Source organism: Mangifera indica, chromosome 2 (genome assembly GCF_011075055.1).
Source record: "Mangifera indica cultivar Alphonso chromosome 2, CATAS_Mindica_2.1, whole genome shotgun sequence".
Taxonomy (NCBI): domain Eukaryota; kingdom Viridiplantae; phylum Streptophyta; class Magnoliopsida; order Sapindales; family Anacardiaceae; genus Mangifera; species Mangifera indica.
The window spans coordinates 2,829,521-2,856,505 of NC_058138.1; the positions used below are offsets into that span (position 1 = coordinate 2,829,521).

The 26,985-nt window shown below is 31.6% G+C and overlaps 1 protein-coding gene and 1 long non-coding RNA gene across 2 annotated transcripts; both read left to right on the forward strand.

Moving 5' to 3' along the window:
- Window positions 1–19,509: 19,509 nt before the first annotated feature.
- Window positions 19,510–21,991, forward strand: LOC123203809 (disease resistance protein SUMM2-like). The gene has a single exon (XM_044620259.1). It carries the CDS (start codon window positions 19,510–19,512, stop codon window positions 21,946–21,948), a length of 2,439 nt encoding a protein of 812 aa, XP_044476194.1. The 3' UTR covers window positions 21,949–21,991.
- Window positions 21,992–22,031: 40 nt separating this feature from the next.
- Window positions 22,032–22,636, forward strand: LOC123199666. Its single transcript, XR_006498396.1, has 2 exons — window positions 22,032–22,404; window positions 22,584–22,636. It is a non-coding gene; the product is annotated as an uncharacterized LOC123199666 (long non-coding RNA).
- Window positions 22,637–26,985: the final 4,349 nt, after the last annotated feature.

The window sequence follows — 26,985 nt, forward strand, 5'->3', positions numbered from 1 at the left end:
CGTCGTGCTTGCATGCCGCATGCAGTGGCTCAATAGATTACGTCCAACGACGTTATCCAGCTATTTAGGATTTGGCCTAAAGGCCCTTGCTGACCGACATGGTTTATCAATACTCCCTTCCTCCAGTGGACGCTTGTCCCCAAGGTCCATAGACAGAAATTGCTCTAGCAATGAATAAGTTGTCTCCCAAGTGGCCTCCTCCAGTAGTAGATGCTTCCATTGGACTAAATGTTTTTCTTCAAATTTATTCCCTCTTTTGACCCAACGAGTGTCCAATATTTGTTAAGGTTCCAATATAAATGTGCCCTCATCGGTTACGGGTGGCAAGTTGGTAGACGACACCGCCATGTCTCCCACAAATTTTTTTAACAAGGAAACGTGGAAAACAGGATGAATGCGAGTTCCTTCCGATAGCTGAAGTTTGTATGCAACCTTTTCAAGTTTTTGGAGCACGGGGTATGGACCATAAAATCGACTAGCAAGCTTCTGCTGGGCTCATTTGAAAACGGAATGTTGTCGATAGGGGTGTAGCTTTAGTAACACTAGATCGCCTACTTCAAAAGTCACATCTCTTTTCGTCTGATCCGCTGTCTGCTTCATGCAATTGCTGGAAATTTAGAGATTAGCTTTAAGTTGGTGTAATATCTCTATTGTAGATATGAGACTCTGATTTACATCATGCACAAAAGATAAGTCGCCATGGTAAATGGGAAGTGGGAGAGGCAAACGACTATATAGTGCCTGGAATGGGGTCATTCCTATAGAGGCATGGTACATCGTATTATACCACAACTCTGCCTATGGAATGTAGGAGCTCCATTTGTGTGGCCATTGATGAACAAAACAGCAGAGATACTACTTTACACAATGATTAACCACTTCCGTCTGTCCGTCGGTTTACGGATGGTAGACGGAGCTAAGTTTCAACTTAGTACCTGACATCTGGAAGAATTCTTACTAAAAGTGGCTAATAAAAACAGGGTCTCGATCACTAATGATTGATATGGGAAGACCATGTAATTTGACAACCCCTTCAACGAATTTTTCAGCCACGCCTTTAGTTGTAAAAGGATGTGTTAAAGTTAAGAAATGGGTAAATTTACTTAATCTGTCGACAACTACCAAAATTGTATCCTTGCCGTAAGATGTCGGCAAGCCTTCAATGAAGTTGAGAGTGATATCGTCCCAGACTTGGTATAGAATAGGCAAAGGTTGTAGGAGTCCGATAGGGGAAAATGTCTCAGACTTCATTTTTTGGCAGACTTCACATCGTTTGATGTATTCATGGACTGCGTGGTACATTTTAAGCCAATAAAATTGTTGAGCCAGTTGTTTGAACATCCGTAACACTCATAAGTACCCCTCAATTTTGGTGTCATAAGCCTCATGTATAAGCTTGGTTTACAACACCTCTTAGGAAGGAATAACCACTCTTCCTTTGAACAAAAATAGTCTTTAGCGTTGTGAGTAGTGCCTCCCAGTTTGAGTTTTGGCCCTCTACTACACTGATTGTATATATGAGTCCTCTATGTAAGCTTCCTTAATTTCATCCCATATGGTAATAGAAGACACATGTAAATGATGAAAAACTGGGCTGTGAGGCTTGCGTGAAAGGGCATCGACAACTGAATTCTCATGACTTGGATGGTAAGTGATTTCATAGTCGTAGCCCATTAATTTGGCTACCCATTTTTGTTGCTTAGGTGTTGCCATATGTTGCCCCAAGAAATACTTTAGGCTGCGCTAGTCCGTTTGGATGAAAAATTTTCTTCCTAGTAAATAAAGATGCCATAGGCGTATGGCCTCCACAATGGCAAGCATTTCCTTGGCATAAGTTGACTAAGATTTTTTTGTAACTCCCAATGCTCTACTCATAAATGCAATGGGCTTCCTTTGCTGCGATAATACTGTGCCAATCCCGTCTCCTGAGGCATCGGTTTCAATGGTGAAGGAATCATTGAAATTAGGCATGGCCAAAATGGGAGTTGTGGTCATTGTTTGCTTGAGAGCCAAAAAAGCTGATTTGACATCATCATTCCATCCAAACTATCATTTCTTGAGTAATTAGGTAAGAGGTCGTGCGATGATATCATAACTCTAAACGAACTTTCTGTAATATCCTCTCAATCCTAAAAAACCATGTAATTCAGAAATATTAGTAGGTTGGGGCCATGCAAGCATGGCTACAATTTTTTGTCATCAACCTTCACTCCTTGAGCCGTGATAATATGGCCCTGATATTCCAATTCTTACTGGCCAAAAACACACTTGCTTGTCTTAGCAAAAAACTTATGTTGCCTCAAAATCTCTAAGGTTTGTTCAACGTGCACCACATGCTTATCCCAAGTTGAACTATATACAAGTATATCATCAAAGAAAACTAAGATGAATTTTCTAAGGTAAGGTCGAAATATAGAATTCATAATGGCCTGAAATGTAGATGGTGCATTACAAAGGCCAAAAGGCATTATGAGATATTCATAATGACTATAATGAGTACGAAAAATGGTTTTATAAATATCAGAGGATTTTACTCTTACTTGATGATATCCGACCCGCAGATCCAACTTTGTAAAATAAAAGGCGCCATATAATTCATTGAGCATGTTGTCCATCGTTGGAATAGGGAAACAGTCTTTGATAGTGACAGTATTAAGTGCACGATAATCTTGCAAAATTTCCAACTTCTATCTTTTTTCTTTATGAGCAAGACTGGTGAAGAAAATAGACTAGTGCTAGGATGAATGAGCCCGGAATTAAACATTTCTTGAACTTGCTTTTCGATCTCTTCCTTTTGAAAATAGGCATATCGGTAAGGTCGTACATTGATCGGTTTGGTGCTTTCTTTAAGTGTAATGAAATGTTATACCTCTCACACCGGTGGTACACATGAAGGTTCCTTGAACACGTCCCCGTATTCATGTAATACCCGCAACAAGTCTTGCTGTTTCACATCACGTGTCCCCCCTTGTGATGTAGCTTCTGTGGTTGGAGAAAAGCTTACGATAAATAACGCATGGTCCTTTCGATATTCTTTTTTTATTTCTTTCAATGTAGCCTCCTGAATGGCTTGCTCGCCTATCTCCTGTAGCTTTCAGACTTGATTATCCCAAATGAATTCCATAGTTGATTGCTTCTAGTTACAAACCACGGAACCCAACATCTCTAGCCATTGAATGCCAAACACTAGATCAAGACCTGTAATGGCAGCGAGAAGAGGGTAAGATAAAATTCAGTTCCTTGTAAATGCACCTTTACCTTATCAAAACGTCCTTGGCACTTCAATCGCTCACCATTTGTAACACGAACCGTAAATGTTTCCGTTGGTACTATTGGTAATTACAGCACGTTTACTAGACGATTACTAATAAAGTTGTGTGTTGATCCACTATCGATTAGTACCACTACTTCAAGAGAACTTATCGTTGCTATCACATGCATTGTTTTCAGAGCAGTCCATCCCGTTAATACATGAAAGGTGATTTTTGGTTCAAGTTCAGGTTCCTGTACCTCTCTCGTATCTTCCTCTTGGACAAATTTCCCTATTTGTTGATCAGTGACATTCTCACAGACCATATTACCAGTACCTGCATAGCCTTCCAAGAGTAATAATTGAGGTTTTTGACATTTGTGCCCAACTGTAAATCGTTCATTACAATTAAAATAAAGGCCTTGCACTCTTTTCCTCTATATCTCCTCCTAGGATAAACGTTTGACTGGAACAATTAGAGTAGCAGGGGCTACTCGACTGGGTTATGGAAGAGCTAAAGGAGTTCTTGTAGGTGGTGGCTGCATTAACCTCTGTTGCCATGCAAGCTGCTCGTCCCTCATCCGCGCTAAAGTAATGGCCTCCTTAAAGGATTGCGGTTTAAACATCCGAATCCCATCAGAAATCTCAGCTTTCAAACTGCCCATGAACGCACCCCCCAATGCCTTCTACATCCATCCACGTACCTTATTGCCAAACTTCTTGAACTCACATTGATAGTCTCTCAACATTCCCAAGTGCTTGATTCTTGAGAGAGCTTCATCAAAGTCTTCACAGTTTGATGGTCCAAAGCGAGCCCATAATTCTTCTTGGAATCTTTCCCATGTAATCACCTATCCCTCCTTCTGTAACATCCTTCGTAGCCACTGCCACTACTGGTTGGCTTCTCTTTCAAGATGGTAAGCGACCATAGGAACCTTTTGGTTTTCGGCTATGCCTTGGCATTCAAAGAATTGCTCCACACAATTGAACCATTCGATTGGGTCATCCCCTAAAAATCATGGAAATTCTAGCTTAGCTATTTTGGAAGAGATGATCTATCAGGCTCCATCGTTGCCTTCTCGGTGAGGATTGCTGTTGTTGGGATTCTCCTAATTTATAATCAACATAATCAAAATTCGATTGAGAGCTTCCTCCATCCGCTGTAGTCCTTCCTAAATGGTACCCAGTCCAAACTCCAAGTGCTCAATACGTTCTTTGTTAGTCCTCATTAGTAGCCTAGCTTTGACACCAATGATAGATCTTAACTTTATATAGTGTAATTGCTAAGAATGATTTCTCTTCGGGTGAGAAAGTACCACAAATGAAATGCAAATTCTTGATAATGCTTAACAGAGTCATTGGTTGCTTAAATAAGCCAAGCCATGAACAAATAAACCAACACAGAAAGTACACGTAAAACAGACACGTAAACAGAACTACCTCTACTACTTCTCATAACTGCTTCCACTACGTCCCACCTCCCTGCTTGCTTGTCACATGCAATGGCTCCATGGATTACGTCGTGCTTGTATGTCGTATGCAGTGGCTTAATGGATTACGTCCAACGACGTTATCTAGGTATTTAGGATTTGGCCTAAAGGCCCTTGCTGACCGATGTGGTTTATCACACCCAAACCAGATCAAAATAACCAAGATAACATAAATGATGCAATCTAATGATCCAATTTTAACTTTGATCACATCAGTCGAACCACTATCCAAACACCAATTATTATTTACCAACATATGAAAATTTTTAAGAGTACATTGTTCAAAGTATACTTAATTTTAACGAGAATATAAATAATTATGTATTAAAAACAAAAAAATAAGTACTTATTACAACCAAAATATGAAAATGATAAGAAAATGAACAAAAAGGGAAGAAAATTATAAACATAATAGGGTGATAAAATTAGTGATTATAGGCATGTCATAATACCTTCTTAGTTAAATAATTGATGCACTTAGAAAACGATAGTTGGTTGTTAACTATGACATTCAAAAGATCTCTCTATACTTACATGTAAAGGCAAGTAGACCAAGATATTTAGTAAAATGATTGCAATTAATGTGAGAAGATAGAAGACACAAGTCCTTATTTTTTGTAATCTATTAGGTCTCCACACTAGATTATGAAAAATATATATCTAATTCCTAGATGGGTATCTTACATGTGTTTTCTAAATTTACGTCTCCAATTTAAATGTCAAAAAGATGATTAAAAAATGGTTAGTAAATGTTTTGTTTTTATTCAAGGGTTTAAATTAATCTTTTCATTAAACTATTCAAACAGGGTTTTTAATGTAATTTCTTTGTATTTAGGATTGGTTTACATGTACCGTTAAAATGCACATTAAGAGAAGCCATCTTATCAAAAAAGAATTTTACAAAATGCCCTTATAATCTCACATGGCATGTTTGCAGGCAACAATTTAAAACAAATGAACATTATTATTTGTAAGCTTTTGAAGTTTTTATTTTAAATTCAATTTAAAACATTGGCATCACAAAAGAAGGTTGATTTTGAAGCATTTGAAGCATGTTATAAAATAAAAAACAGCCCTGGGAGCGAATTTGAAGGATGGAATTATTCGTTTCCAAGATGCATTACATACATTCCTTCTTTATACCATTTGCTTTCCTTTGCTTTATTCTGCAATATTTCTCTTTTCTTATTTCATATAAATAGTGCTTTTATGTATGCCTTTCTTTATTTGCTTTTATCATTTCATTTTGCAACTAAAATCCTGAATAAAAATAAATTCATACTTTTCTTTTTCTAGGCATCTCTAAGTGATTCATATTCAATTGATTTTGCATTCTTCATAATGCATATTGATTAACAAAACTAAATGAACTTGAAGCAACATTGTTGATAATAATGTTTTCTCTAGGTATTTGGCCTGACTTTAGCAGGCTGGTAACTGTAGTTTAGAAAATGTGACAAGGCCCAAGACAAACTGAATTAAGTGTTGTCTAAAAGGTCGGCCAATTGAATTAAAAACCCAAAAATGGAAGAGTAATGATATGTGGACAAATTTTTTATACATAATTTTAATATATAGATGATGTATTATTATATAATTAGATGTTATTTTACGTTTAATTCAAAATCATTTAATCATATAAAAACGCATTATATATGTATATAAATTGTCTACTAAAACCATATATGTATATTTTTATTAAAAAATGAATCGGAGAGGACATTCTAGTTTTGAATTATGCCTAATGACTTCTTGCCCATACAAAGATTCTGTCAATTAACTAAAAAATTAAATTTGAATAACAATCTCCCATAAATGAACAAAATACCATACTAGTCTTTGAGATTCCATATTTACTATTTACCATCTCTAGAGCCATCTCTGATAATGTATCTTACCACGAGCATGCCACACGCCCATCTTAACATATCAATCTTTTCCGTCCATGTGTCACCATCCAATGGCTGGCCATCTTTAGCCGTCTTCGTCTGTTGTCATCCCTTATCAAAACATACCCAGTATCGTTTTGTTTCCCTTATTATCAAAAATCTTTTGATATGTTGAAAAATAAGCAAATATCAAATAATTTTGTAATTAATGTAAATAAGGTCGAGGCTAAATCAAAATACGGAAATGGCACTTAAATTAAAAAAAAAAAAGATTACTATACATAATGATTCAAGACAATAACTTACTGTTTGAGATTATTGTATGAAGTCAATATTAGAGAGCTTTTCAAGTATAACAAGTCCTTCACGAATTATTTGACAAATGCTAAAGTTGTTGGCACCGGAGATGGTGGCCAGAGGGGAGAGAAAAAAAACCTTGAGGTCTTGAGGAGGGGAGGGGAGGAGGGGGAATGTGACTTTTGAAAGTTAAAAAATTTTAGGTATAGATAAAATATTAGTTTTTAAAACTTAGGGGAGAAAACATAATAAATTTTATATTTTTTTAATATTATTAGTAAAACAATGATTTTATCTCTGTTTCTAATAGAGAATTTTAACCCAGTTGGTTAATATGTGAGACTTTAAGTTTTTCAAATTTCGTAGGTATAACTTTGAAATTGCCTTTTTAAATTGCACAAATGGGTCTAGAAACAAATACTCAATTTATTGTCTTAAGGAAAAAACAGCCTTTGGAGTGAATTCAAAGGATGGAATCATTCATTTCATACAAGCATAATTGTTTGAAAATAGATTGTTTCGATTCATTTCATACAAGGATAAAATGGTTATTTTGTTCATTTTATTTGACTTTCAAAATTATAATTTGTGATTAAAAATTGTTGTTGGAAACATTAAATATAGAATACAAAAACTAGAAAATCTCTTTGTAATAGTAATACTTTTATGATAATTTTAGAAAACTATCACCCTTGAAGTGATTCCTAATAAATGATTTATATTCTTCTCATATGTCATAACATAGCGAATCTAAGTCTTGGATTGATAAAACACATCAAGCATATTTACTAGGGTTGCTTCCATGCATATTGATTTCCTCTTTCTAAGGACAATAATATATATCTGCATAATTAACTTAACTATATAGTATGTTTGCCTCTGATTTTGATGCATTTGAAGCATGTTATAAAATAAAAAACAGCCTTTGGAGTGAATTCAAAGGATGGAATCATTCATATCCGAAATTGCATTAAGTACCTTCCTTCTTCCTACCATTTACTTTTGTTTGCTTTATTCTGCAACATTTATCTTTTCTTATTTTCTTTTATCATTTCTTCTGCATCATTATATCTGCATTCCCAAATGTGAAAACATCACCCCACCAATAGTCTAGAAAGAGTTTTTTTTTTTTCTTTTTTGCCTTATAAAGGCATGTATCAAAATATGGTAAATCCACTACTTTTAAATTCGATGATTAGGTCTAGACCCCAAAAAAAAAAAAAAACTCTTTTAAGTTAAAATTCATATTGGTCTTATATGATGAATGATTTAATTAATATATTTACATCGTTTCAACTTTCAATGTGATTGCTTTGATTTAATATATGTGACATCGATGGTCAAGTCCATTGAAAACTTGAAATTGAAACAATAGAATGTTTATATGATTAATTATTCGGTCTACCAAAATTTAAAAGTATCCCTACATAATGCTTCTTAAACTATCAATAAACTATACAATATTTAAGATTGTTGTTACATGTGTTGCCTTGCATTGTGACTGACATTAACTTGATTTAGGATTGTTAATTAAATCTAACACAAAGTCATGAAATTTTGTACTCCAATCCAAAAGGATTTTAAAGGATATTCCTATCCTAAATTTTAGTTCCTTGAACTGTAGTAGTATGAAGATTTGAGACATAATTGCTTACATATTAGGTTTAACGTACTCATTTTGAATTAGCAAAAGCAAGTTCTTGTGAGAGAGAATCAAGAATGGGAGAAGTGCATGGGCCCTCATAATATTGGAGGATATTTGAGATGTTATAAATAATATCAAAACAACTTCAAATGTCCAAGGAAACCTCATTGAGGACGTTGAATTTGATGATGGGGTTAAATGTAACACTTTAGACAAATATCATATTAACAAAATATGAGAGAAATATTGAGTATGTAATTAAATAACCCCTGAGTTTGTAAGATGTCGAGATATGTTGTGAATGTCGTGATAAATTGTGTGTTTAAAGCATTCAATATCTTGACAATAGACCGAATTGTTAGACTAGGTGTTACTTCAATCCATTGGAATTTTGGTACATGATATTAATTATAAAAGGTTGAGCCCTTTACTTGAGAGCATAGATAGAGAATGAAATCATTTCTTAATTATATACCATATTTTATCATATCATTCAGTTTTATCTTTTTCTTTTATAATTCATTCTTTGTTTTTCATATTTCTTGTATTTTTGCTTTTTTCTTTTCATTAAAGTAAAGATTAATCTTGTAACAAAGCAATTTTAAGGGCAAAAGCAAGGATGGAATCATCATTATTTAAAGGTAAATTACATGCCTTCCTTCATTAGTTTGTTCTTAACTTCTCTTGTTTCTTACTTCATTTATTTATTCCTTTTGTATTTTTATTTTTTCCTGTTTGTCATTTCATAACAAATAATTATTAATTATGTGAATAAGAATAAGTGATTTTGAATATGAGATAAAGTAGCATCTAATCACATAATGATGTATTAGCACTTGTGTCTATATATGTGTCAATTGTGAGTGCATGTACAATAGTTAAACATAAAAAAGAATTCATATATATATATATATATATATTGCTATACTTTTATTCATTTGTTATAGGTAAAGTTTCCCTTTATATAAAATTAATTTTTTCAACATTTAGTGGAATAGTATAATTATATGCATTAACAATATTGCGGTACATCATAGACAGTTGATGACAAAACCTTTTTAAGTATTTAATCATTAAATCAACAAAAATTAATTAATTAAGTACATTCTGCTTAATCTGGGAATAATGCCAAGTTTAAATCCCTTTGAACATTTGGTTGATACTGCATAATATCTCTTAACACCGTTCTCTATTAATATACTTAGTTTCTCTTATTGGATATCAATGCTCTCTATTTTGTTAATTTGTTTTATGTGTCTTGTACATCTAACTTTTCGTACCTCTTACTTGTTATTGAGTTGAACCATTTGAAGAAAGATGAGTATCTCTTACTTGGTTTTAACATTATTTAATTATAAGATAACATATCATATGTATACTTAAAAATATATGCACATAGTTTTATTGCTATACAAAAACATACAACTTTAGTCAATTAACTAATCTCAAGTTGTTAGATTTGATTTTGTTAGACCATTTAAAGTATATACCAGGAAAAGGAAGGGAGCACAAAAGAAGATAAACAAGCCAAAAAGTTAAAAGGTTACAAATAGAGACCACGTGGTAAGAGAAGAGGAAATAAACAAAGAAGTAATTATTGAGAGTATTTTTTTAAAAAAGAAAATGAGAGGATTGTGGCTTTTTAGAGAATTGAGAAGATAACTTTGCATTGAGGAAGTTAGAGAAGTTGACTGTTGATAGCGTTGTTAAATGGGAATTTGAAAGTAGTAAGAATGCTAAAATTGTTCAATTTAGTAATGCTTAACAATAGTTTATAGTATCTACTAAAAAAAAAAACAATAGTTTTTGATAAATATCCTGAATAGGGTGTTATGTTAATTTAGAAGTTTTAGCCATTGTAATATGACTGAATTATTTTTAATTATCAATAAAGTAAATAATTATATTATTTAATTAAATTATGACATATCAGAATGTTTGTATTCATTAGTTATATAATATTACTCAAACTTGAATATGATGCCATGCATTTAGAGATTATTAGTTATCATTATTCTTTTTTTATTAATTTTTCTTTTGTTTTGAATTCATGTCTTAAACTTATTGCAGCAGTCTCCATATTCTAATAGATTGGGCCTTATAGATTTTGCACCTGTGTAATGGATTTTGACGCTTGTTTGTTAGAAGCTCTGTCAAACACAATTTTCAAGCTTAATCTTGTCAAATTTTGTGTTTTATATTAAATTTCAAGAGAAATAAAGTTTGTATTTACTTAAAATTTGTAATTAACGAAATGCAATTACAATATCTATAGAAAAAACCTAGGGCAACAAAACTCAAAAACAAAGTTTATCAGATGTTACATCAATCTATTGAAATTTTGGCATATAATATTAATTATAAGAAGTTGAGCCTCAAATATGAGAGTATAGACAAAGAATGGAATCTTTTCTTAATTAAATACCTTGCTTTATCATGTTATTCATTTTGATTTTTCTTTTATCATGCATTCTTTGCTTTTCATATTTCTTGAGTTTGTGCCTTTTTTATGTGAAAGAAAAGATTGATCTTATAACCAAACAATTTTGAGAGCAAAGATAAAGGATGGAATCATCATTATTAGGTGTCCACATTAGATTATGAAAAATATATACCTAATTCCTAGATGAGAATCTTATATGGGTTTTCTAAATTTTCATCTTAAATTCACATGTTAAAAGAACGTTAAAAAGATGATTGATAAATGTTTTGATGTTATTCAAAAATTTAAATTAATCTTTCCGTTAAATTATTCAAATAGAGTTGATTACGTTAGAACTAATGTTTACACCTCTTGCAGGAAAAAAGTAAATAAAAAGAAGGAGACACTTGGCAGCGAAAGAGGTGATCAAGTGGCCATTACTTCACTAATAAGTCAACAACAGGAGAAAAGAGTACCTGGCACAGCATTAGGGGAAAAGAAGAAAGGATTAGCTGAAGAAAGAGGAGAAAAAGGGAGCAGGTGATGCAGCAGGGGGCAGGAAGGAAAAACTGAAGGAAAAGAAGTGGGGAATCTGGCTTCTAAGAAGCTAAGCGGGGACAGTGGTGTTTCCATTGTACGTTTGTGATTTTTTGAGTGGGAAAAGAACTATTTCCCATCTATTTTTTAGGTCATTCTCAAACCTATACCCATGAGAGATAAAAAACCCCTTTTCTCACCTATAGGCAAACTTCTATTAATTTTTTCTATTAAAGAAGGTGGTAAAATAGTTATTTTACTGTTTATATTAAAAAGTTATAAAGTTTATTATTTTTCACCTCTCTTAGGTTTTAGAAAATAACATTTTATCTTTACCTAAAATTTTTAAACTTTGAAAGTTAACATTTCCACCCCCAAACCTAGGGTTTTCATATTTCTCAAAACGCAGCCGCCCCTCATAACTTTCAAAAATAGCAGTTTCACCCCTATTCTTCAACTTCATCTTCCGATGTCGTCACCAGCCTCCTCTTTCTCCTGGTGCAACTGCGGTGGTACGATGAAGAGATCTTCATCTCCTTGTCGCACCAGACGAAAAGACGAAGATCTCTTTGTCGCACCACTGAGCGGCGAAGAGGTCTCTCTTCGTCGCTCCACCCAGACGACAAAGGCGGACGACGCGTCGTCCTTCGTCTATTCTTCCAAATTTGGATGACGCTTCGTCATCCAGATCTGGGCGACGAAGGGTCGTCCTTTGTAGTTAGAGATGGGAGATTGGTGGAATGTGCCAGCCGTCGGTGGTGGCCAGAGAAGGAAGAAAACCCTAGGGGTAAAATCTAAACTTTTCAAACTTTGAAGATGGGTTAAAGTCTTAGTGTTTAAAACCTGGAGGGGGAAAATGGTGAAATTTTAAAGTTTTAAGGTTTATAATTAAAATGATGATTTTACCTCTGTCCCTAATTGAAAAATTGGACGGCAGTTTGGTCATGGATGAGAAAAGAGGTTTTTCATCTCTCATCGGTATAGGTTTGAGAATGACCTAAAAAATGGGTGGAAAATAGTCCTTTTCCCTTTTTGAGATTGCTGGGAAATAGTCATTGTATTGAGAAATGATTATGAAACCTTTATTCAGAAATCAATCAATACAATACATATTTTCCGTTCTCTCTACTGTTACAATGTTTCTGTTTTGACTTTGGTAAACTGTTGCTGTTGTGTTGCTTGTTGGGAAATCGTGGAGTGCTGGCGAGATACTGTCCAAAAGTGACTCGAAGAAGTGAGGTTCTGCCCAGGTATCTATCAGATTATTAGTATTTAGGATTGGTTTTCATGAAACATTAAGAGAAGCCATCGCACAAAAATAAGAATTTTATCAAATGCCCTTGCAACCTCTCATGGCATCTTGCTGTCAACGATTTAAATCAAATGAACACAATTTTTTATAAATTTTAGTAGTTTTTATTTTAAATTTATTTTCAAACAGAGACATTACAAAGAAGGTTAATTATGGTAAAGTTATAAGGATTGTCTTTATTGCCAAAAAAAAAAATGATTGTGTATGAGTTGGATAGATTATTTTTTTCGTAAAATATTTGTTATGATATGGTAAATGTCTTTACCTAGAAAGTTCTTTATTCAATATTGTAAATTTTCAAATATGAAAACATCAAGCAGGCCAATGGTTTAGAAAATCAATTTTTTGTTGCTTTGAAATCCACAGTTTTTATACAAACATAATTGTTTGAAAATACTCAAGTTATTGTCTTAAGAAAAAAAGCCTTCAGAGCGAATTCAAAGGATGAAATCATTCATTTCATACAAACATAATTGTTTGAAAATAGATTATTTCAATTTGTTAATGGAAATAAAATGGTTATTTTGTTCATTTTATTCGACTTTTCAAAATTATAGTATGTGATAAGAAAAATGTTGTTGGAAAGATTAAATATAGAATACGAAAACTAGAAAATCTCTTTGTAATTGTAACACTTTTTATGATAATTTTTGAAAACTATCACCCTTGATGTGATTTCTAATAAATGATTTCTATTAAGTGATTTCTATTGTTAAGATCAAAGGCTATAAGATGCTTTGGATTGTTTTTGTAGGAGAGGATACAAAATGTTAGAAGTGGGTCTTTATAATATTGGAGGATATTTGTTACAAATAATATCAAAACAACTTTATGTGTTCAAGGAAACCTCATCGAGGACATTGAGTTCGATGATGAGGTTAAATTAAATATTTTAGACAAATTTCACATTAAAATAGTATGAGAAAAATGTTAATTATGTAATTAAACAATCCATGAGCTTCTAAGATGTTGAGATACATTGTGAATGTCGTGATAAATTGTATGTTTAAAGTGAACAATATATTGATAACAGGTCAAATTGTTAGACTAAATATTATTTCAATCCATTAGAATCTCGTACATGATATTAATTATAAAAGGTTGAATTTCTTACTTGAGAGCATAGACAAAGAATAGCATCATTTCTTAATTATATACCTTGTTTGATCATATCCTTCGTTTTTATCTCTTTCTTTTATAATGCATTCTTTGTTTTTCATATTTCTTGTGTTTGTGCTTTTTTTTCTTTTTAAATTGATCTTGTAACAAAGCAATTTTAAGGGCAAAGGTAAGGATGGAATCATAATTATTTAAAGATAGATTACATACCTTCTTTCATTAATTTGTTCTTAACTTTTCTTCTTTCTTACTTCATTTATATATTTTTTTTCCTATTTGTCATTTCATAACAAATAATTATTAATTATGTAAATAAAACTGAATGATTCTAAATTGGAGATAGAGTAATATCTAATTATATAATGATGCATCAGCATTTATATCCATGTGTATATCAATTTTTAGTTCATGTGCAACAGAATAACATAAAAAAAATTTCAAATATATATATATTTGTACAACAGTTTGATCCTTTATTTCATATATCAATTGTTAGTGCATGTACAACAGTTTGATCCTTTATTTCTACAAGTGGAGATGCCTAACCTGACACGGTGGAAGCATTAATTAAGAACGCGTTGGTTTTGTTACTTAATGGTGCACGGCTACTCACGCCTTCAAAAGAATGTCATAAACATTACCGTGTATTGCCAACTAAGTAAGAAATAGGACAACGAGAAGCCAGCCGAATGGAGAGTGAAATCCATAATTTCGAATAGGCCAAATGATTTATATATTTTTTTTTAAGGGCATATTCAAATGAATAATAATGGGCATTCTTTTGTAGTAAAGAGGTTCGGCAAGAAACTATTCTTCTTACCGTAAGTGCACATGTTATGAAAAGTAATGATGTGTGAAAATTGTTGACACAAATTGCCGTTTGAAAGAAGCAAACCAAACCAATTTGCTCTTCTATTATTAATCCGCAATAGCACAACAAATAAATAACGAATCAAAGAATTGAACTATCTCCAGCTATATAATTAACTATACATTCTATTAATAATCACTAGACTTTTCCCTTCTTAGACCAAAGTTGAGCAAGGCGATGTAGAAGGATCATAGAGAGCAGGAAGCAAGTATTTCCTTCCATTGATACCATTTGCACTGTAACTAGCGCCGGTTGTAGAATCCACCAACAAGTTCCCTGCATAACCAGGATAAGCCCCATTGCCATATATACCAGGACAAGCTGATGCAGCTTCCAGTGGTGCCTCTTTTGGGCCCTGAAAGTAGCCATTCCCAAATGGGTTAGTGGCGGTTCCAGCCATATATAATTTTTTTTATATATTTTTAAATTTTCCTTTTTCTTGTTTCATTTATATATTCCTTCTTCTTTTTACTTTTCTCCTTTCTTTCTTTTTAATTTCATAACAAATAATTATTTTGAAATAGAGATAGAGTAACATTTAATCACATAATGAAATATTAAATAAAGATTGGATTATTTGTTATTAAATAAGGAGTTTGTAATAGATAATATATAACTTAAAGCCAGCTTATATTAAAAAACCAACCAGTTTTATCAAATATTACTGCAGCATAATGTTAAGAGTGACACTTGATATACCAGGTAATCCACATAGCAATCACAAATCAATGGAACATCACTTGAAATGTAAAAGTTGCAATACAAACTTAGAATGTGTACTATTATTGTTATTATTATTTGTTTGTCTGTTTGTTTTTATTCATTATCATGTGTTGGAGCAAAGAAGATCAGCTCATGGTATTAGACATCCTAACCAACATATGGGCCTCACTAAGGTATCTCTAACCTGAACCAAGCAAGCCAATTAAGCTTGATTGCCAAACCAATCCAAAATTGAACCAATCTATCACTGCCACTATCACTATCACTATCACGTTTAGTATGGTTTCATTTACACAAAACTAGTCATGTTGTCGGATCATGCCTGGTTGGGTCGGAGTGGAATTTGCATGACTTGTGCCATGGGTCATGTCAGATTGAGATCCATAAAAATATTAGTTCTAATAGTTCAAATTCGTGATTTATTGATAAAATTATATTATTTTATTTAAATAATAAACAAAAATAATCAATTCATTTGAGTCAAACACTTTTTAATTTGAGTTTGACTCGGTTTAAAAACGAGACAAATCTTTTAGTTTAAATTTAAATTAAACAAATTTAAATTGAGACAAATCGAGCTGAGCCAACTTCTAAGAATGAGTTAACTTAGTTCAGATTAGGGATGACAATTTGGGCCCAACTTTAGGGGCCCCGACCCTAACGGGGAGGGGATTCCCCGATAAAAACGGGGAAAGGGACAGGGATACATATGTCCCTGCCTCGCCCCTCCCCTCCCCTCCCTTCCCCGCCCCGCCCCGCCCCGCCCCGCCCCCTAAATCTAATATATTAATATAATAATTTCTAAACTATTAAGTTCTAGAAATTTTTATATTATGATTTATTAAAACTATGACTTTAATTTTACTAATTTTTTAATTATTAATTATCAACTTTTACTAATTTTTGAACTATTAATCAAATATATTAAAAAACCCCCAAATCTCATTATTATAAAATGCAAATGCACCAAATTAATTTTATTTCAACTTCAAAACTTAGTTTGTCAATCCACCAAGTTTTACGCAAAAAAAAAAAAAAAACAAATTATAAACTTGATAAAATCAATTGAAGTGAATGAAAAGTGTTAAATTTAATGTTATTATAAAATTACCCTAAATCACATACATGAAGAGCTATTAATGAAGAGATTGATTATTGCATATTGTTAGATTTTATGAAAACTTTTTATTTGAACTAAAATAACAATGAATATTTTGTAGCTTTTGTAGCAAATGATATTTTGGGAGAATATAATTTATTTTATTTATTAAAATACATAAAGAAATTAAAATTTATATTTACGGGTATGGGGAAGGGGGGGGGGGATTTTTCCCCACAGGGACGGGGAGGGGATTTTCCTTCCCGGGGAGGGGATGGGGATTCTTTGTTATCCCCGTAATGGGGACGGGGCGGGGACAGGGATGGGGATTGATATCCCCTCCCCGCCCCTCCCCATTGCTATCCCTAGTTCAGATCCAAGTCTAGTTGATATAAAATTGGTGATGATAAGTGATTTATAAGTTTTAAACATCCCTAAAACTAATAACAATGGGTTTATAAATTTTTTGTGAGAAATTTGAATAATACATCGTTAAAAGTATACATTTATTCAATTTTAAAGAGAATATAAACAATTAGTTGTTAAAAGCATAAAAATAATACTTATAATAACTAAAATATGAAAATGATAAGAACAGTGAACAAAATTTTGAACATACCAAGATTATAGTCATGTCATAATACTTAAGTAATTGCAGCACTTAGAAAATGATAGTTGATTGTTAACTATAGCATTAAAAAGACCTCCTTATTTATATGTAGTACAAGTAGGCTGAAATATTTAGTAAAGTGATTGCAATTAATGTGAAAAGGTAAAAGACACAAGTCTTGATATTTCATAATCTATTGGGTATCCACATTAGATTATGAAAATATATGTCTAATTCCCAAATAGGAATCTTAAATGGGTTTTCTAAATTTATGTCTCAAATTCACATGTTAAAAGGACGTTGAAAAGATGATTGGTAAATGTTTTGATGTTGTTCAAGAATTTAAATTAGAATAGAGTTTGCTTCTATACATATTGATTTCCTCTTTCTAAGGACAATAATATTTATTTGCATAATTAACTTAACTATATAGTATGTCTGCCTTTGATTTTGAAGCATTTGAAGCAAATTCAAAGGATAGAATCATTCGTTTCCAAAATTACATTAAGTACCTTCCTTCTTCCGACCATTTACTTTGCTTTATTCTGCAACATTTCTCTTTTCTTATTTCATACAATTAAATAGTGGTTTTATGTATGCCTTTCTTTATTTGCTGTTATCATTTCATATTGCAAATAATATATCATGAGAATAGAATCATTTCTTAATTATATACCCTACTTTATCATGTCATTCATTTTAATCTTTTTTTTAAATCATGCATTCTTTGCTTTTCATATTTCTTGTGTTTGTACATTTTTTCTTTTTGTAAAAGAAAAGATTGATCTTATAACCAAACAATTTTGAGAGCAAAGGCAAAGGATGGAATCACATTTACGAAAGATAAATTACATAAATTAATTATGTGAATAAAACTGGGTGATTTGAGTGGCAATAGTTACATACACGAGTATATATATTGATGTATTATCTTATGATTGGACATTACTTTATTTCTAATTTAAAATCTCACATGATGATATGTTAGAGTTTGTATTTATATTTGTATATCTTTTGTTAGTGCATAAAATATTGTTGTAAGTTTAAAGAAGAGTAAGAGTTTATACTTCAAATTTTCCTCAACATCTCAAAATCGCCATTTTCAGAACCAAACCAACCACACCAAGCAAAACAAACCCCTAATCTAGTGACTGATTTTATAATCACTGAATCAGAAAAATCAAGAATTTAATCTTGATAAGTCGTTATAAAAGACTTAAACTCATATTTTTTTATATGTACAATCTTCATCTTTTGCCACTTAAAGGACCCATGGTTCTTTCCTTTTCATATTTCTTGTGTTTATGCTTTTTGATGTTTTTTTTTTTAAAGATTGATGTTGTAACCAAGCAATTTTGAGAGCAAAAGCAAAGGATGAAATCATCATTATTCAAATATAAATTACATACCTTCCTTCTTTAATTTTATTTATATATTTTAAACTTTTCTCTTTTTTTAACTTTTCCCCCTTTTTTTTCATTTTATAACAAATAATTATTAATTTTGTAAATAACAATGAATTATTTCGAAATAATGTCTAGTCATAATTAAAGTTTCTCTTAATATAAAATTAATTTTTTCAACATCTAATAGAATTGTATAACTATATCCATTAACAATGAATACAAACAAAAATATAAATGTTGGTAATTGTATTCATTCCCATTATTGGTACATAAAACATTAATATTTATATCCGTGTATATATCAATTGTTAGTGTGCATACAATAGTTTACCAAAAAATAAAAAAGATTTCAAAGATATACATACATACATATACATATATGTATGTATGTATGTATGTATGTATGCATATTGTTGTACTTATATCCTTATGAATGGGTGAAAACAGAGTACATACTGATTTTCTATGCATGAAGATCCAGACATTAACAGCATGCATCAAATAAGCTTCAAATATTGTAGATCAATTTTTATGTAAATTTGTTTTCTCTGATACATTCTTCATTTTCAGTATAGATTTTGATTTCCTCTTCCTGAAGAAAAGAATATTTCTGCATTTTTTTTTATATAGAATATAGTTTTGCATTGATTTAAATATGGAACCAGGCAACCTTGAGATCAAAGGCAAAGGATAGAATCATCGATATTATATTCAACATCACTTCTCTTTGGTTTATATATTACTTTTTTTCTGTTCCCTTTTTCTTTTTCCAAAAAATTTTCCACCGATCATTTGAAACACAACTCTGTCCTTATACCCAAAAAAATTAAAAAAAAGCCATGGAAATTGTCACTTCTGTTGGTGGGAAGGTAGCTGAGAAGGTAGTTGACGGTGTGTTCGCAGCTGCTGGTGATCAACTTGTTTATTTGTTTCACTACAATGACAACATTCAAAAATTGAAAAAGCAAGTTGAGAAGCTGAGGGATAGCAGAGACATGGTGCAAAAGAAAATTGAGTCTGCTAAAAGAAATGGAGAGATCATCTTTGACATTGTTCAAAAGTGGTTAGCTGAAGTAGATGATGTTTCTGCAAAAGCTGAAAAGTTTTTGGAAGATGAAGGAAAAGCCAACAAGTGGTGCCTCAATGGGTGGTGCAGTAATCTCAGACAACGTTTTCGATTTAGTAAGGAGGCAAAAAAGCATACTCTAACGATTTTTGATCAACTTCAAGAATTTGGAAAGTTTGAGAGTGTGTCTTATCCTGCTCCTCCATCTGGAATTATATTGTCATCTCAGATAATTAATTCTGACACATTCAAATCTAGAAAATCGCTTAAGAAGGACATTATGAAGGCCTTAATTGATGCTAACAATATCAGCATAATTGGAATATGTGGGATGGGGGGGGTCGGTAAAACCACACTAGTTAAAGAAATCGGCCGGCATGTAAAAGAAGCCAAGGAGTATGATGCTGTAACGATGGCAGTTGTCTCTCAAAAACCCAGTATTATGAAGATTCAAGGTGAAATTGCTGACATGTTGGGTTTAAAATCTCTTTCGATTCATTCTGAATTAGCAAGAGCAGGTTCGTTGTGGGAAAGAATCAAGCAAGAGAAGCGGGTCCTCATAATATTAGACGATGTTTGGGAGATAATTAAATTGGGTGAGATTGGTATTCCTTTTGGGAATGACCATAGAGGCTGTAAAATTTTAATCACCTCTCGAAGCAAAGATGTATGTATAGGAATGGACAGCCAACGGATATATACTGTTGAAACTTTATCAAAACAAGAATCTTGGGAACTTTTTAGCAAGATTGCAGGCTCGATTGTTGAAAATTCTGATATAAATCAAATTGCAAGAGAGGTAACTATTAGTTGTGGGGGACTGCCACTTGCAATTGTGACAACAGCAGGTGCTTTAAAAGGGAAGAGCATCCATGGGTGGAAACGCGCAGCACGGCGACTTGAATCGTCTACCCCAGAAATGGAGGAAAAAGTTTTTTCATCTTTGAAACTAAGCCTCGATTACTTAGAAGAAGAGACAAAATCACTTTTTTTGTTTTGTGGCTTATTTCCAGAGGATTACGAAATTCCTATTGAAGATTTGGTAAGATATTGGATAGGTTTGAAGTGGTTTGGAGATATTGATGAGACAATTGAGGATGTCAGAAACAAAGTTTATGATATTGTAAGTACCATAACCTCTTCTTTTCTGTTGATTGAAGAATTTAAAGGGTATGTAAAAATGCATGATATTGTCCGTGATTTTGCAATAGCTATAGCTCCTAGTTACAACCATAAATTCATGGTAAATGCTGGAATTGGTTTGAAGGAGTGGCCACATAGGGATACATTTAAAGATTTTTCATGTATCTCATTGATGGCAAATTATATTCAAGAGCTACCTAATGGGTTCGAATGCCCAAATTTGCAAGCTTTGTTGCTGCAGGAAAATCAAATTTCGGTTGTCCCTAGTAGTTTCTTTGAGGAAATGACAAATCTCAAAGTTTTAAACTTGGGAGAAACATACATCGGAGAAACAATCATCAAGGTATTGCCTGATTCACTTTCATTTCTCATAAATCTTAAAACATTAATTGTCAAGGCTTTCATGGTGGCTGATCTATCAGTAATTGGAAGGTTAAATAAACTTGAGATTCTTTCCATTTCTGGTTCTATACTCGTTAGGGAGATCCCTTCATCCTTTAGTCAATTAACTAATCTCATGTTGTTAGATTTGGATAATACTAATTTAGAACTAATTCCTTGTGGTGTTATATCTTTTCTTCAAAGGTTAGAGGAATTGCATATCAGCATCAATAACAACCTTGTTGAATTATATAATGGACAACCTCTTGCTCAGTGTTTTTGTAAACTGAGAGTTTTAAAAGTGAAAGGGTGTGATGACTTGTTAAATATCGCACCAAGTCATTTGTTACAGATGTTTCAAAATCTTCAAACTCTTGAAGTATGTAATTGTAGCTCATTGGTGTACATATTTGGTTGTGAAAAGATTGAGATTGCAAAGGGAGAAACCAAGTTACTCTCATCATTAGAGTATCTGGGTTTGGAACTTTTGGATAACATGACACATATATGGAAGGGTGACCATCAATCCATAAGCCTCCGTAACTTGAAGAGTGTACGACTGGTGCACTGTTCCAAGTTAATAAAATTATTTTCACCAACTCTACTCCAAAGCCTTATTTGTTTGGAAGAAATAAATATAGATATGTGCTTTGATTTAAAGGAGATTTTTGAGAAGAAAGAAACATAGGATATAGAGTTAGATCACACCATAACCTCTCCATGTTTGGGAAACCTGACTTCTATAGATATAAGTGGTTGTAAAAGTTTAGAAATCCTCTTCACTCCCTCAATTGCCAAACTCTTGGTGAAGCTGAAAAGTCTAAATCTATCGTCCTGCTCAAGAATACAAGAAATAATCACAAATGAGAAAGGAGAAAAAGAAAAGCCATCAGAGAGCATTGTGTTTCCTGCTTTGGAGGAATTGATTCTATATGATCTAGACAACCTCACTTGTTTTAGCTCTGGGTTATATACTATTGAATTTCCAAAATTGGAAATACCAAGGATAACTTACTGTAGAAAAATGAAGACCTTCGGTTCTGGAGAGCAAGTGATACCCAAGCTTAAAGAAGTGTGTCTTGATTACGTTGAACGTTGGAATGGCAACCTGAAAAGCACATTGGAAGAGTTCTTCAATGAACAGGTATATACTACTTTATGATCAAACAACTATTTTTCCTAATGAATTTTCAGAACTTATTTTCAATTAATTGTACATAAACATTATTAATTTGGACAATTTCATTTATTAGAATAATTATTCATTCTCATTTATTAATACATGAAATATTTTCGTTATTAATAAGCTTTTTGCTTTTGTAGGCACAGAAGGATGCTGCTGCAAGGAAACCAAATTAAAGTAGATAGCGAAAATGGTATGAATCATGTTTCAATTAATTGAACATAAACATTATTAATTTGGACAGTTTGATTTGCATTACTTTTTTCTTTATTAGAATAATTATTCATTCTCATTTATTCAGCATTTTCTAAGAAATATTTTCGTATGAACTATTTTTATTTATTAATTCCCATTTATTCTACATTGACTAACAAATATTTATACCTACATGAAATATTTTGGTTATTATTGTGTATTCATATTATTTTATACTTCTTTATTCAGTATTCATATTTTTGTGTATATATATATACACTTGATGATCAAACACCTACATCTTCTATTTAATTTTCTCAATTTTCACCATTTTCATTCATTCATTCATGCATATTATTTTCAATTATACATAAAATATAAATATAAGCCTTTTATACTTCCACATTACTTGTACAATTTCATTTGCATTTCTTTTTTCTTCTTACATTAATTAATTATTCTTTCCCCCTTTTTTCCAACATTAATTTATTAAGAAATAGGGGACGCTCCTCTGCCTTCAGCGCAGGTGAAAATCCTGGGAAATTTATTAATTTATAATTATAATTAAATTCTTAATTATAAACTATTTACGGGTTTTCTTTTCCAGTTTTTAAATCTCTCAATCCTAACAAATTGTTTTGTTTTATATTCTTAATAATATTATAATTATAGATAATCAATCTCATTATATTGAGACAAAAATTAATTACCATAAATAATGCTATTTAATATTTCATTATGAAACGTAAAATTTTGGGATTTTAGTCTAAAGTTGCAACCTTTGATGTATAAGCATATAATTGGTTTTTTTTTTTTAATCTCTAATTTAAAATCAATGACACATTGACATTTGTAACCGTGTTCATACTTGAAGTATTTCCGTTATTAATAAGTTCATTGCTTTTGTAGGAAATGCAACTGGAAGGGCACTTGTTGCCAACTCATGAATGTGGTATAAATCATGCTTTATTATATTATTTATTCAGTATTGTTGACAATTATTTATACATATTATTGTTATATATTCATCTTTTATATATTTATTGTTAATTTGATTATGTTAAATCTATTCAGACGACAAAGAAGAAGAAGAAGAAGAATAGGCTACTTGTTAGGATGTCAATACATATTTTACATTCGTACTCTTGTATATATATTCATTACCAATATTAATGGTGTGTTCACATGTTTTATATTTATTCTTTCTAATTCATGCATCATCGTCTTTTTCTTTTCTTATTGTATTTAGTTTTATTTAATTGAGAGGTAAGGCTCATTATGTCCCCCTTTGTCTAGGTGTAATCTTTTTTACGATTAATAAAATTTCTCTTGTACCGTCGAGGTTTGCCAAAAAAATTTCAATTATAAGTTCTTATTTGTGATGTAATTGAAATTTTTATATTAGATGCATAAGTAAAAATAATTTGATTCAGATCTAGCTCAACAAGACCCAATTCGAGGTTGACAAGTTGAAATTTAAACTCGATTTAAAAATAATTTAACTTTGAATTGAATTTCAGTTGTGTCGAATTTGACTTATTCAATTTGAATTCAAACAATTCAAATCATATGTAGTCATATGCATGGGACTTTAGCCTAACCATTAGAAAGATAACTACAGTATTCATTTGAGACATCCACCCTACAAAATAACTCCAGTATGAATAAGTTCTTAAAAAATATTCATACACGTAATTTTATTCATAGATGCATATACGAGTGAATCTTATAATGAGGTAGAACAGAAACAATAATAATTAGTTCTTGGTGTTTATTTTTTTCTTCAAATCCTCAGCATTTTGATTGAAGGCTTCCTTGGAAGCGTCAGCATTGCCCATCACTGATTCTTGAGCTTTCTTAGCAGTATCCTTAATGGTGTGTGTTTATGTTTTTATATATATTCTATGTAATTCATGCATAATCTTCTTCTTGTTTCCTTTCTTTTTTTTTTTTTAATTGTATTTAGTCTCATTGGAGGTAAGACTCAGTATGTCCCCCTCTATCTGAGTGTAAATGACAACCTGACTTGTTTCAACTCTAGGCCATATACTATTGAATTCCCAAAATTGGAAAGTTTAGAGATATATAAATGTAGAAAAATGAAGACCTTCGGTTCTGGAGAGCAAGTGACACCCAACCTTGAAGAAGTGCGTCTTGATGACATTGAACGTTGGAATGGCAACTTGAATAGCACATTGGAAGAGTTCGTCAATGAACAGGGATATAGTTTTTGATGAAACAAGTATTTTTTCTAATGAATTTTCAGAAGTTACTCCATTTTCATTCATTCATTCATTCATACACATTATTTTCAGTTAATTTTACATAAACATTATTAATTTGGAGAACTTGATTTGCATTACTTTTTTCTTGTTACATTATTTATTCATTCCCATTTATTAATACATGAAATAACTTCGGTATTAATAAGCTAATTGCTTTTGTAGGCACAAAAGGCTGTTGCTGAAGTAAATGGTATGAATCATGTTGTTTTATCATATCCTTAGCAGTTATTCATATTATATATTCAAATATGCCATTATATATTCACATTATTTGTGCATTTTGATTTGCATTACTTTTTTCTTGTTAGATTAATTGTTCATCTCCATTTATTCAACATTATTTTATTAAGAAACAGGGGTGCTGGTGGCAGGGGGTGGCTCCTCTGCCTTCAGCCCAGGTGAAAACCCCGGGAAAATTATTAATTCATAATTATAATTAAATTCTTAATTATACACTATTTAGGGGTTTTCTTTTCCAGTTTTTAAATCTCTTAATCCTAACAAATTGTTATGTTTTATTTTCTTAATAATATTATAGTTATAAATAATCAATCTCATTATATTGAGACAAAAATTAATTACCATAAACAATGTTATGTAATATTTCACTACGAATCATAAAATTTTGGGATTTTAATCTAAATTTGAAAGATGTTTAGGTGCAACTTTTGCTGTATAATCATATGATTGGTTTTTTTTTTTTTTTACCTCTAATTCAAAATCAATCAATCACATATAGTGACACATCAACGTTTGTAACTGTGTTTGTATTTGAAGTATTTCCGTTATTAATAAGCTTGTTGCTTTTGTAGGAAATGGGATTGTAAGGGGATTTGTTGTTGGCAATTATTCACACATATTATTGTTATATATTCTTTTTTTATATATTTATTGATAATCTAACTTTGTTAATGCTCTTCAGACAACCAAGAAGAAGAAGGACAGGCTACTTGTTAAGATGTCAATACATATTTGAGATTTGTAGGCTTTTATATATGTTTGTTACCAACATTAACGGTGTGTGCACATGTTTTATATTTATTCTTTGTAATTCATGCATCATCATCATCTTTTTTTTTTTTTTAATTGTATTTAGTTTTATTTAATTGAAAGGTAAGGCTCATTATGTCCCCTCTGTCTAGGTGTCATTTTTTCTTCAATTAATAAAATTTCTCTCGTACTGTCGAGGTTTGTTAAAAAATTAATAATTATAAGTTTTTAATTACGATGTATTTGAAATTTATATATCATAAATTGGGTGCATGAATAGGATTGGATTTGATTAGAGTCCAATCCAAAATCCATGAGTTAAGACTTATACGTTGTTTGAGTATAAATTAACTTTAGATTTGATCTGAGTTGCATTGAATATGATTTCTTCAATTTGAGCTTAAATTCAAACTCAAACAATTTGAATTAAATCCAACCCTTTGCATGAGACTTTAACCTTATCGTCAGAAAGATAAATATAGAAATGCATATATATTTTTCTATTCGGTTCACATAAGAATATATTTTAATATACTCAATTCTGCTTGGAAAATATGTGACTTTATAAAGTTGTTAACTCATGTATATGAATATGTCTTGAGAGTGGTAACAAACAAGCCAAGTGAACATACATTTAATTAATACATATTCATTTGAGACATCTGCACTACAAAATAACTACCTATAAATGAGTAATACTATATATAAATGCATTTTTTACTAATTTATAAAGATATGATTTTTTACTTCTTGTCACATCTATTTGTATGAATAAGTTCTTAAGAAATGTTTGTACATATAATTTTATTCATAGATACATATAAGAGTGAATCTTATAATGAGATAGAAGAGAAACAATAATAATTAGTTCTTGATGTTCATTTTTTTCTTCAATTCATCAGCATTTTGATTGAAGCCCATCACTGATTCTTTAGCTTTCTGAGCAGTATCCTTAGCTGAGCTCCATGCTCCTTGCATTTTTTGTTTCACCGTCTCAGAGATATCTTGTGCTGTTTCAGCCACGTTTCCAGCCATTTCCTTCTCATTTTGATTCATTTCATTGAGTTTTATG

Excerpts from the sequence above, each read along its gene's own strand:
- LOC123203809 (XM_044620259.1), top strand. The coding sequence starts at position 19,510 with ATGGAAATTGTCACTTCTGTTGGTGGGAAGGTAGCTGAGAAGGTAGTT.